Genomic DNA, 14,109 nt, shown 5'->3' with positions numbered 1-14,109 from the left:
CAAGTTATTTAATACACATTTTTACAGACACGCATATCTGAGTGTGTGTGCAATTTTTTGGAGAAGGCTATATATATGCTGACATTAAAAAAATGCAAGACAAGGGGCAATTTATTAAGAGCAGCAGGCCAGATTTGCAAGTTAAACACTGTTAAAATACCTGTCTTTTCCCTATTCATGTCTGCTTTCCAGGTTCTCTGCTTATTACAAAGCTATGATACAATGCAGTAAGAGGCTGGAGGAAAAGGTTGATGTTTTAATATTAAGTTCAGAAACTTGATTTCACGAACACATATATATATATATACACTTCTCTCTCTCTATATAAATGAATATATATGTATTTGCATTCATGTGTACATATATATATAAAGGCACAGAAGCACTGAAACAATGACTAACGAATGGCACTCTGCTTTGTGGTCTGATGTTGTCAAAAGTCATGTGTTCTTACTTAAAAATCATATTTAAATGTAGAATTTATCTGAAGTATCAGAAATTACAGCACATATTTTTGCTAAAGTTTGCATCAACTGTGGAATGTCAATACTCCATCAATAGATATGCTTTTTAAAAACTTATGTGTATGAAAACTATGTGTGTGAAAGTTTTTAGAAGTTATGTGTATGAAATGATTTATGCTCAGGAAAAATAACTAGACAAAAAGAAACCATGATGCAACTGAATAAAAGAATTCTGTTCATCATTTGCAGATTATTTTAAATTGAAACATGTATAGTAGCTCTGTGCTTTTTAATTTTTTTTCTTAAAAAAAGATAGCATCTCCAGTTCCTTCCTATACTAACTCAGTTAGCAATCTTCTACCCTGATAACACTGGAGTGGAAAAAAACAGTGAAAAACCCTTCCAACATATCATTCAAATCATATCTAAAAAGGTGGTCATAAATATTTTAGAACCCAAGCAAACTAATAAGAGTTAGGCCCATTAAGGATAAGATCTTTTACAACAAATTAAATAAAACAATTTATTGGAGCCTGGACTTGAGATAAACTAGATTTACTAGCTGACCCTTTATTCATTTAAAGAACAAAATTAGCTCTAATTGCATTAGAATGGAATCCAGTAAATTTCTTCTAATGTGGCATCCATGCAAGTATTGCTGTAATTGTTTACAACTAAGATGGAAATGCTTTGATTATAATCTACTTTCTTCTTGTTTTACTGCACAGTTAAAACACTCCCAAAAAAACACCGAATTGTAACATTTTTTCCTATATTGGTCCCTCTAAAGGAACAGCTACATTTTCATGTCTATTAAGCTGACATTACTAACAGTTATCTCTTTTGAACTGATGTGTGTTCGAAGAATATTTGCATGCTGGACAAGCTTGAGTGGCCAGAATGTACTTGTATTCATAGAAAAAATGAAGGAGACTCCTTTGCCACAATCAGCACTGCTTTGTCCACTGGTCCAAGCAGAGGAGCTCAGAAGCAACATAACTGCAAATTGCTCCACTGCAACATCATTTTCCTCAGCACTGCAATATTTAAACTTGTGCTGCCACCATTAGAGATCTGAATTTCCATTTTAAGTGCCATTCAATCTGACCTCTTTTCTTCAGATACTTGATATTAGGAAGAATGTCTTCATGCACAGGATGGTCAGGCATTGGATCAGGCTGCCCAGGGAAGTAGTGGAGTACCTATCCCTGAAGGTAGTTAAGAGAAGCAGATGTAGCACTAAGGGGCATAGTTTAGAGTCAGTCTTGGTGGCATTAGGTGATGGTTAGATTTGATAATCTTCATGGTCTTTTCCAACCTAAATAATTCTACCATTCAATAATATACTTTTTGGGCTCACCAAGATCTCCAAGTACAATCTTTTGCATGAAGTTCCCCAAGAGAAACCAACTTCCAACTGAACAGGTATTTAAGTAGCTCCCAAACCTCCCAACAGCTTTCTCTTCTAACAGAGGGAACTGAAAGAATTCATCAGTCTTTCTAGTTTTTATTCATCATTTTCTATCAATCCTGAAACACTTAGATTCTGACAACTTTCTATGGCCATTCACAGTAATTTAAAATAATCTCATGCTAGTATAAGCTCCAAAGACATCTCAATTGACACACAACTACCTGATATTCATCATCAACACAGATGAAACGTAAGTTTAACTTTCCCCTAGTATAACGCATCACAAAAGCATAGATCTTTTTTCTGTCCCTTACCAGCTATGTAAAAGGTTTATGAATGTACTGTGGCCGGGCAACTAGTAACTTTAAATCCAGGTAGCAGAGATTTCTGGAATTACTTCAGCAGCCCAAACCATGTATGCTATGCTTTGTCTCAGAGTTTCACATAAATGATCACTTCTAATAATGATCACCACGTATGAAATCATACTCTGAGTCCAGGCTAACTAATAATTGTTTAATGAAAGCAAAAAGATTATCTACAGTAGGAGAGCCCCCATGAAAGCTCATTAGACACTGGATCAACTTGTAACACAAAACAATTCCCAGACCCAGAGCCACGTGATATACACAGTGTTTTCTTCTGCTTCAGCAAATTTCTTCCTGGAATTGGCCCAGGAAAACTATGACAAACCCTAAAAGCTCCAACAAAGCTCCAATAGTTCTTGTTTACCATTGTTAGAAGAAACAAGTGGGTGATACAGCCATCACACTCAGATAATGTTAAGGGGGCCCATATAGTAGGCATAGAGGGGAGATATTTAAGGTAGGAAAGGGAAACAAGTAAGCAAACAGAGATGGAATACTACAGACTGAAGACTCATTTGGTTATGTAGCCTAAAGCAGTAGCAAGGACAAATATCAAGTGGAGGAGATGGAGCTTCCCCTCTAAGCCATAAAGATGCATAAAGGAAACAGAAACAGAAATGGGTTTTCCAAAAAGCCAAAAACCTAGATGTCAGTATCTCTGACCCACTGCAGGCTGACACAGCTGAAAATGATGTACCCGTACTATTTGCAGCAAGCAGATGAAGTATGAGATCTCTTTTCAAAATGTGTGTGGGTGTGGGAATGATGGAGGAGAGATAAGAGTGGGTGCAAAATCAACTTTTTGGTGTTAAAATATGGCTTCAGAGCCATAATTCAGAAGTTCTGCCTTGAGAATATGACTTTTTTCCTCATATAAACACTTCCACAAGCCTTGAATAAAATAGTTTGAAAAGCTCCTCGAGAAGGAAAATGGATTTACAGGCTTTAAATGCAGGACAGATAACTTCTGAAAAGCAGGATCTTTCATACAGTCTGAGCACAGAAATTTTAGATCATACTCAGATATTGTGAAAGGGAAAAAATAGGAATGGTTAATGTGCATAGAGAGAACAAGAAAAAGTCCTGATATTTGGGGTGGTTTCTCACAGAAACTAAGAAGTCCCATAGCAACTTCGCACCAGTATAACTCACAAATGATCTACTGGGCAAGATAGAGGAATAGGACAGCAGAGAAAAACAGAATAATCATCAAAGACGCCACTCAACTTATTAAGGAAAGTTAGTGATTAGGAAGTTTAGCTCCGAACGGCTTTAGAAGAGAAGCAACTAGATTAGCAATATTTAATGGGATGAATGAAAATAAAGAATCTGCTTGGTGCTCACGTTTGCCATCAGACATAAAAGTGTACTCCACACAATTAAAAAAAACATTGAAAAACCCAATTAAAGGAAAACACAAGGCAGGAGCAGCCTATAAAGCCCAGTGACGCTTCATTTCCTCAGCATTTCCTCTACAGCATAAGCAGGCGGATGTACAATCTGAGCATAGGGATCAACTTACTTATGGTCATCAAGTACTAGGTAAATATTATTTGTATGACAACACCCAATAATTAAGGAGCTTATGAAAAACATTTAAAGTGTGCTAGGTACATTCAGAAATAATCAACAATTATAATAAAATAGATGTGTATGAAGGCATTTCAATTGTTATGTTTTAAAGCATGAAACAAATGTTAGTTGAAATGCATTATGAAACTGAGCTGTAGGTTACACTAGGGATACCTAGCCATTATGGAAGCCTGGCTGAATGTCTCTGGAGGCAGCATGTGAGTCTTGATGGAGTCTTCTAATTGTTACTGGGAAACACAGTAGGATGAATGGAAGATGATGGGTTCCACTTGCAGAGCAGAACAAAAAGGGAACAATGTCTAAAAGGTTTCTACAGGTAAGTGTTCTGCTTGAGTTTTCATCAGAATGGTCAAAAGACATCACAGAATGATAGAATGGCTCACTCTGAAGGCATCATCTAGCTCCAACTCCTCTGCCACGGGCAGGGCTGCCAATCACTAGATCAGGCTGCCCAGGATCCGATCCAACCTGGTCATGGCTGTATGAATATCATTTACCACTAACATTAAAGCATTTCCAACTGAAAGTAAGAGCTGCTACACACTAGAGATGAAGAACCGTGTAAAGCATATTGTAGATGGCTTAGTTTGTACTTACATCTTGTCTTGGCCTGCACCCACTCTTAGTGTCAGCCGAGGAATAACTGGTGATGGAGCCGGAACAACTGGTTCCACCTTTATCTGTGCAAGGGAATAAAATCACCAATCAAAGACTGTAAAGAGATTCCCAAAGGATATTAATTACATGAAAGCACTGATAGAGTTAACCAGAGTATATCAATTCAATGAGACAGACTTATGACTGACTGATCCCTGTTCTCACGCTTCGTGCTGCAGTGTGGATGGTTACACCTTGTTGGGAGCAACACAGGAATATGAATTCTAGATTAAAAAGTTATATTGAAATTTCACTTTGTTTGTAACAGCTCACACACTTTGTTAAGAAGTCTTACTGATTTAGTATTTATTTAGAGAGACAAAAAAATCAGTTAACAATGACATGAAATGCTTTGACCTTAGTGCTCAAACTTGACAGGTGTATGCACGTTTTTTTTCCTGAGATACACATTCAAACAGTTAGTACCCAGATTCACCACATAAATGAGACTCTTTAATCAAAATTAGACAAAGATGAAGCAAATGAACCTCTAGCATCAAGTCTGAATGCGTTACAAAGTGTTATAGGTATAACAGAATCACTGATTTTTAACAGAATTCAGCTAGGTTTCTAACAGCTATTTTTCAGATGGAAATCAGATGGTCTGATTTCCTGCCTTGGTAGATTCAAATCACTTGAAGATGTCCTTTAACATTTGGTATTAATTATGGACTTCCATTGAGCTAAACGAAGCCACTGCTTTGCAACACCTGTACAGCATCCTCTCAGATTTTGCGTGTGAAACTCTAATGATTTTCTATATATGAGTTACTCAACTTATACACAGATACATGAGAAGTGTATATACATTGTACATAAAGAGAGAGGGAGATTGATCTCATTTTGAGCACATGCATCATTGTATTTAATAAAATAAGAATGTAGTGGAATCTGGTCCAAGAACTTGAGAGACAAAAATAGTACGTGTACACTAAATGGAAACCTGAGTAATTCTCACTGGGAAGAATCTGTTTTAAAATGCTTTCCTAAAGAAAGGAAAGACACAATTGATTCTAAGCACAGAAAGCAGTGCAGGAGACGGGAGGCCAGAGCGGAAGGACTCAGTTGGGACTTGGAGTTACTCTAAGAGCACTCCATGGATATATGTTAGCCTGCTTCACAGGCCACTCTACCCTCCACTTTTTTGTTTATACAGCACAATTTTTTGTGACATCATTCCCCTGCAGTGCTGCAAGTTTTTTCCTCTGGAGCTCCAAACAGCTGGAATGATTTCACTGCTACTTTCCATAGGTAAGTCTTTTAACTACTTTCCTGGCACCCTAAACTGTAGCATCACCCACAGGAATTGAATCCTGGGTATAGGAGGCACAGGTATGTGGCTTTGTGTACTGATTACGTACTGTCTCAGAGGTTTCTCCACATCCTATTCTGTCATGGCTATTCCAAATATGAAGCTTCCTAGGACAGGAACTGCTGCTTAGCACTGAGAGACACCCACCTCATTAATCCTCTGTATTAAGATCTTTGCATTACTACTTGCATATCAAGAAGAGATTCTAAGCACTGGTGGCAGAAGAAAAGCATGTAAAGGACTTCCTTATGTCAGATACTAACATCGTCTGCTTTGAGAGAAAACTGTGCTCCACAACAATCCAAACTATTATCTTTTGATACAAGAGGATAGGAAGGATGGTTGGAGCAGAGGGCAAATTAAGGAGCATTGATAGGTGTATTGTGGATACTGCGGCCATGCTCTACATCAGTAGGATTTTTACTTGCAAGTAAGAGGAGTTTATTTGGGGACAGCACTGGCAAGCTCTATCTTGATGCTACGATAGCTCCATTCCTCACGCAGCAGTTCCTCGACTACTTTAGTTTACAGCTCAGAGTATTAAGTTTAGCTGGAACTGGGTCAGCAGCTGCCTCACGAGCTGCTCAGTCATTCCTACAGCATGCCCGGTAATCTCCATCATATAAGCAGGGTGTAATTGCTTCAATTGTCTGCTTTTAATTTGGTAACGCATGCAAGACAGCACCCTTGTTCCTAGGCTCTTCTGCAAGCCTTGCCCAAATTTCCTCTTCTTCGGCCATCAGCCTGACCTCTTGCAGCACACGCTTAGCTTATTTTCAGTAGAGTATTTGGTGCTGCTCTGAGTCTTCCTATCCAGCAACGTGGGACAAAATTACAGAGAAAACTCTGCAATATGCTTAAATTCCTCGACAGGATGGGATGCATGCTTATATAGCAACTGCAACTATAAAAAAAAAATATACAGAAATGTTACCATGGATTCTTATACAGAATTAGATCTTTTGTTTAAGAATACTACTACTTGTTAAGGACTGAGTTATGTAATGACTGAGATTTTGTAATGGCCATCAGCTGCTGTCAGCTCACAAATCCAACCTTCCAGGTTGTGCTTCTGCCTCCAAAGCTCAGCATCTGAGAAGTAACTTGATCGTTTGCTCCTACAGCATGACTGCTGGCTAAATAAGTCATTGTGTGAACTAAAAGCTAAATTAAGGAAACATGTACTTTTAGGGGTTAAAACGAAAGAGCAGCATTCTGGAGTAATACTGGGAATTGGGGCCAGCAGAAGAGCATTTACAGTGGATTACTAAGCTTCCCAAATCACCAAAGAGGTAAAGTCCAGCAATATAAGACTCCTTTGTAGCTAACTAAAAATACATTGTCAGTGGATTTGTCCAGTTTTATGTATAAGCAATACTTCTTTCACCTGAACTAATACTAGTAGTCATATAAGCCCCTTATTGCCATGTGCTGCATTTTTTTTGCTAATCTTCAAGGATTTAGCTTCTTTGCCACATACCTCAGGGCACCAACTGATAAAGCTCTAACTCTCCATTTTTCCAGGACACCAGCAGTGCGGCCTTGCAAAAAATGAAAATCGCTCAAGAGATTTAAAGGGGAAATTTATTTTTAAAATCCTGACGACTTGCAGCAAAGAGGTGGATTTTAAAAAAGCTTATCTATCAAGAATCAGTTTAAATTTTAATTCTATCTGGGGACTCTTTCATGCATTCTAGCTTTAAAGTTTATCTTTTGACAGGGACTTTTTGCCAAGGTAATGGGCAGCTTTGTCAATTTAATTTGTCCAAGTTTTTATTGCTGTTGGACTCCTTTTCCTAATACATGCATGTTTGGCCTCTATTGAAGCTTTACCAGTTTATATTTGTTTGTGTAGCTTTTATATTGCTCTAAAACAAATTAGATGGAGAGATTTGGGGAAGAAATGCAAAATATAAGAAAAAGAAGCAACTTACCTCTATTTTATATATGTGTACTTAACTTAAAGAGAAATGTCTGCAGAAATTCTCAGTGAGATACTGACAAAATACCTCGAGCATGAGAGGCAGGGAGAGAGCTGCTATGTAGACAAAAGGAGGAGCCTATGCAGCAACTTTGCTGCAAGCTAAAACTCAGACATTATATTAACAGGGACAGCTGAAACACCACTCTGTCAATCACTGATTCACCCATGGCAGACAAATGCTAGTTTTCCAGATCACCTGGATTCTGCATTGAAAATCCATTTTTCAACTTAAAAAACTGGTGTAAGTTTTGAAATCAGCAGTTTGTTTCAAATCTGCCAGGTAGCACACCAGGGTACCGTCTCTCACAGCATCAAAAATGGATAGCAAGCAATATCCCAAGTCTGAGCTTGTACAAAGTGTGTATTACACTCAAAGCGGGACGTAAAGAGAATCTTTGTAAAACCAGAATGTAAGCAATGCTTCCTAATGCTAAGGATAGAGATTAAGGAAATCCTGTATCCAAGGTTATCAGTATCCAAGACAATCTCTTTCTTTTCTGCTCTTTTTTTTTTTTTTTTGTATTAACAATTTAATGCACAATATAAGTTTAAGTGACAAAAAGTACAGCAAACATTGAATTAGGGAAGTCATTTCTAATGGGATTTTAAATCAGACAACATGCAAATATGTTGGTTTCATTTTTTTATATATTAAAGATATTCTCAAGATTAGGCGATATGGGAAAGAAGAAACTGTCTTTGGGTGATATAAATCAGTAAGAGCTACAGGAGAAGTAGTTCAGTCCATTTGAAAGTCAGGTCTCCCTTCTTCATCTCAAGCTTAGAACTCCATACAAAAGGTGATATTTGAACATTCAGAGTATGCATTTAGACTACAGGTTGACAACAATTTTCTTACTTCCATCTAACTGAAGCACAAACTCTGTGGTCTTCCTAATAAAGGACTCAGTAGCTCTACTGATATATAAATAATGACTTATTTTAGGGTGGTCTGTTCCTCATTTAAGGCCATCTGGTAACCTGCAGACTTCTACAAGCTTTGAAACAGTAGACTTCTAGAAACTAAATTTGAATTTTATATGAAAGGTTGTTGGCCTTACTAGAGAAAATCTACTGAACAAAATTTGGGCATTGCAACAGAGCATACATTTGTTCTGCATTCTGCCAGTGAGTATAAGCCTTGGCTTTTCAAAGTGAAAAGTGAGTTGAGGAAAACCGGAAATCTCAAGCAAAACCAAACCAAATCAAACCAAAACCAAGGCAAGACAATCTCGTATTTCGAATTCACAAAATTGAGCTTCCATTCTTTTGCCTCTCAAAGAAGTGGGGCAATATCTGAAATTTCTGGGGTACTTCTTACTTTGAGCTGGTTTTGTTTGTTTTAAAGTGTATCAATCTGTGGTCACATATCTTACGTAATCAGATACGCTTCTCAGCATCAAATTCAGGAATCCATGTGCAGTTTTCAAACAAGTACGCCATCTCAGCTCTTTTAAACAGCTCACCTTTTCATGTTTATGTTTCTCTTTTTCTTTCTCCTTCTTCTCTCTTTCCTTCCTCTCCTTTTCCTTATCCTTCTTTTCTTTTTCTTTGTCTTTCTCCCTTTCTTTCTTTTTCTTCTTCTCTTTTTTGTCTTTTTTCTTCTCTTTTGGTTTTTCTTTGTCCTCAAACAACTTTTCAGGAAGCATAGGAGACAAGGAAGGTAACATGCTGGGAAGTCTCATGGCAGTTGGTGTGCTGAACAAGGGCAAAGACATTTCTTTGGGAGGTAACACAAGAGGTGCTGATGGAGGCTTTATCTTATCTTCCTTACTCTTATCTTTAACTTTCTCTTTGTCTTTCTTATCCTTGTCTTTTTTGCCTTTCTCCTTCTCTTTCTTCTTATCTTTATGTTTTTCTTTCTCTTTTTTGGTATTGCCATCTTTCAACTTTACTTTTGTGTCAGCATCCTCAAAGTCTTTTAGTTTGAATTTATAGGGATCATGTTCCTCATCTTTGAGAAGTTCCTTCCACTGAAACTTTGCCTCCTTGTTTGCTTCCTTGTCTTTATCCTTCTCCTTGTTCTTTTCCTTCTCCTTGTTTTTCTCTTTGTTTTTCTCTTTATCTTTTTCCTTTTGTTTCTCTTTCTTCTTCATTTTTGTCTTCAGCTCTTTCTTCAGTTTCTTTTTTACTTCTATAGATGAAGCCAACTTGGTTTTCTCCTCATAGACTTTGAGAAGAGGTTCTGGAGTTGGCGGTGAAGCAGAAGGAGAAGAGAAGTAAGTGAAGTTTGCAGGTGGATTAGAAGGTGTCCCCATGTTTGCCTTTCGAATGACCTCATCAATCGAGTCATCCATTGTCCATGAAATGTCTGAACTCGAAGTCCCACCTGATGGAGGTACCGGAGTTGCTCCTGCTTTATTAGAACAGTTAGCAGAAACAGAAGGTTTAGGAGTTGTAGTTGTAGTCTCCGAAACAGAAAGTCTTTTTGGACTGGTAAAAATTTCCCCTTCTGACTCAGAACCAGAAGAAAACTCAAAGGGATCGGGTTCTCGTTCAGCACATGCACGAGCAATCACAGCATCGATTGAATCATCAATAGTCTTGTCCATCACTGGTAATTTCTTAGTCTGGTTTTCAATATTTGGCTTGTTCACAGGCTCAGGGGGTGTCTGTCCTTGTTTTACTTGAATGTTTTCCTTTCCTATTTTGTCACTTAATGCAGCCAGAGGGGTTCTACTTGGTGTTTCGGGCTTAACAGGTGGTGGGGGAACATGAACAGGAGCCTTTGGACTTTTGGGACTTTTTGGGCTCTTGGCGCGACCTGGTGACTTTTTTTCTTTGGATCCAGTTTTTGGTGAACGTATGGGACTTCCAGCAACCACTGGTGAGGGAGTAGTTTTAGGTGATTTTGTCTTTTGTCCTGGAGAACTTGTTTTGGACTTTGTCTTGGGTGCAAGTGGCTTTGACTCTAATGTCTTGGGAGTTGGCACTTGTGATTTTGCAATAGGAGCCAACATCGGTGGTTCTGGTGAAGGAGGGGCTAAGTCTGTACTGTCCTGAACATGAACTGGAGAAAGCATTGGAGGTACTTTTTGAGTGTTTATTGAGCTAAGAGGCTCACGTGGTTCCAAAGCTCCATCCAGAGCGTCTCCTTTAGAAACAGACAGTTTTGGTCGTTTCATGGGTGGAAATTCTTCAGCATCAGGACTTTCTAATGGTCTCTTGCTCAAGTAATTTTCATCATTAATTGCCTCGTCCTCTTCCATATCTCCCTCTTCTTCCAGGGGCACCTGCATGGCCTCAGCAGATGTACCTCCATCGGTCGGTACTTGTTCCTCTTCCTCTTCTGTAACAAAGAGAATTTTAAAAAAGCATTAGGGATAACTCAAAATGCATTTTACAGAAACAAATAAGCATCAAAAGTTCATGTGCCTGTTAGCCCTCATATGTTACCTCTTACATTAACTGTCCAGAAAACCACTTCATACCAGTCTACTTGAAAGAAAAGTCAGGATCTACTTCTGGCTCCTATCACTCGCTGTCACAACCCATTCCAGTGTAACATCAAACACATGAGAAAAAGACATGAGGATAGACCTCACCCATAGTGGTAGACTTTCTGGAGCAGGTAAATACAAAAAAGCCCTGATTATTTCTTAATGCATCAGTTTGAATTACATGAACCTGCTTGATCCATTTTAAACTATGGAAGAGAAGTCAAAGTGGCTTTTTTTTTTTTTTTTGATTTTTTTTTTTTTCTGTAACAAAGTGGACTGCAAAGTATACATTTAAGTAAAATCCACTGGAATTAGCTGTCTTGTTTAAATATCACAGAATTTTGATGGTGGATTAATTACTAGGAAGATGTCTTCCTAAACTGGATTTGTTTTTCTTGAAGTGGCGCAGCCTGAAGGATGAAGCAGTGGACTGAGTTTTGCTCAACTGCCAGAATCTGTTTCTGATTCATCTTAAGAGCTTGCTGTACTTGGACATTAGCTGTTATGATCACACGGGAGCACCCCATCACCCTGCTTACTGGTGTTTTTTTGCATCATGGAGCAATTCTGGAGAACATAAGCTGAATTCCTGGTTTACAGAAAGCAAAATGAAAGATATACTGCCAGAGGAATACACCTAATACTTGAGTTGCAAGTGGGCACTCAGGCTATGGGACCAAAAAAGCTACCTTTCGAAAAAAAAACAAATCCTGAAACATGAACAGTTATGAACATCAGGCACTATTTAAAGCCAGCATGGACATCTCACGTACGGTTGCTCTGCTTTCGATAAATTATTTTGTTTTTAAATTGCAATTACTCATTTTTTCCTACATATACCACCATCTTCAGTCTCACATGTGTCACATTAGAGTGCAGAGAAGGGAGAAAATTCACTCAATATCTCCCAGAAAATCCATGGCAAGTTTGAGAATGAGAACCTCTGATCTCCTGAACCACAGCCAAGCACTTTATCCTCTTGGCTACACTTCCTCACTTTTAAAATGGAATTATTTAAGCAGGAAAAAGGATTCTAGGTCTGGAATAAGAACGTCCGCACGGGAGTTAAACTGACACATTTACATTGCTTGTAATTACGTCATTACATCCATGCTGGTTACATTCCTATGCAGACAACCTCAACTCACCTCACCCTGTGGCCGTGTTAACCCACCTGCAAAAATGGGTAAATTCTGTCCAGCAGAAAGATATCAAGTGCCCCAAGGTTCTCAAATGAAACACGTGATAAAAAACATTTATCAAGACAGCAGATAAAACCCAACTTCTTAACGAGCAGAAGGTTCTAAAGAAGCAAACACTAACCCTGTTTAAAGCTTTGTAGAACAGCATCTTTCTGAAATATCTATTTTTGAGGCATTTATTTTCAGGTCTTCTATGCTGGGGTTTCTTTAATGTGTCAACGCTCTAATTTAGGAGAGTTCAGTCAAGAGCCCTGGGCTGCAGCACAAATCTTGCCAGCATCACAAATTAAGTAAAATGAGCTAGCAACTCTGGCTTTTGCCAGGGCCCAGAGGATTTACAGCAGCCAGCCCAGAGAGGAGACTTTGCCTGAGGATAAAGTCTTAGCCTTCCGTGAAAAACAGAAATGTTAGGGAGTTAGGTTTTGCCTGGCTGGGCACTGACATTACATTTTTGAAACAGCAAAGTTAGAGTATAACTGAGAAATCACTGTGGGCCAAGCCTGCACCTGCTATGTGGGAAAAAAAATCTGCTGCCAGATCGTGGAAGTCATTTCAATCTCTGTTTAAGCTGTTGCAGAAATCAGCTCCCTTCATCTGCTCAAAATTGTTTTGGGGATGAAGAATTAGCATTCATCAGATGTCATCCAGCACCGGTTGCTACCGAGCAATTCCCTCCCAACCCCTTTCAGCCTAATTTGCTGCTGAGTTTGTTTTCCTTCTAAATTTTAAAGAGCGATACAGTTTAAAACAAACAGCATATATCAGAACTGGGATTTACAGAAGTCTTCTGTCCTGGCCACAAGGCAAAAAGTGTAGCCAAATTCAGACATCAGGGAAGAGAGGGTTTGCACATACAGACTGAAAACATATTTTCATACAAAAACCACAAGGATAAACAGCTGTACATCACAGTCAATAAAGTGGACGAGAAATTACTGCAACTAAGAGTAAAAAAATTACATTTACTAGAAAAATCAGAGTATCTTTGCTAAAAATTTCTGCCTGGTATCTGCTTCGGCAGTCACTCTGTTACACTGCGGTTCACAAAAGGGCACTGCAATATTTCATATTTGTGTAACTCCTTCCCATCCCAAGGTGCTTCTCATGTTTTACCTACTCAGGGTTGCTGAAAATGAGCAGCTGCTGGATCAAAGGCAAAACAACAGTTTCAGAGGAGGTTTGGAGAACAGGAACCGGAGTTTCGTGCAACAAAAAAGAATGATGCTTATTTTTTTTTATAGAAGGCCAAGTAAAGTTTGCACCGGGCCCAAGAAGTTTCTATGATCTTGTGTGGAGATGCCAGGGAAGGGCAGAAGAGGTTAAAGTGCAGTTTGTAGAGGTGAGACCAGAAACTGGGGTATCTTGGCTCCAGCTTTCATGCACATTCCTGCAAGCCACAAAGACAACTTAGCAAGGAAGCAGAAGCATTACCATCCCTTTTATACGGACTTAGATTTGCCCAAACATCTGGAAAAAATTGTCTGGGTCAGTCCTGAACAATCCAGGGACTAAGGAAGCTCACGAGCACTTAACTACTGACACACATTCACCACTTTTCAGACATGCTCAGATGACAATCTGGAATCCTATCTTGGTCAAATGAAACCCAAATTTCTCTTGGAACAAGGCCATGGTCTGATCCTCAGCAAGGACTGGTTTTCTGCCAGACAGCAGC

At 38.7% G+C, this 14,109-nt stretch overlaps 1 protein-coding gene across 1 annotated transcript in view; it reads right to left on the bottom strand.

The window, feature by feature from the left end:
• TAF3 (TATA-box binding protein associated factor 3) overlaps nt 1-14,109 on the bottom strand; it is a 112,910-nt gene that overhangs the window by 17,690 nt on the left and 81,111 nt on the right. The window contains exons 3-4 of the mRNA XM_010714491.2: nt 9,259-11,081; nt 4,437-4,519 (exon numbers count right to left, since the gene is read on the bottom strand). Coding sequence (XP_010712793.2) covers nt 4,437-4,519; nt 9,259-11,081 — 1,906 coding nt within the window. The remainder of the gene's footprint in view (nt 1-4,436; nt 4,520-9,258; nt 11,082-14,109) is intronic.

This window comes from Meleagris gallopavo, chromosome 1, assembly GCF_905368555.1.
Source record: "Meleagris gallopavo chromosome 1, MGAL_WU_HG_1.1, whole genome shotgun sequence".
Lineage (NCBI taxonomy): Eukaryota > Metazoa > Chordata > Aves > Galliformes > Phasianidae > Meleagris > Meleagris gallopavo.
The sequence above is the reverse complement of the archived record's forward strand: the minus strand, read 5'-3'. Positions and strand labels throughout refer to the sequence as shown.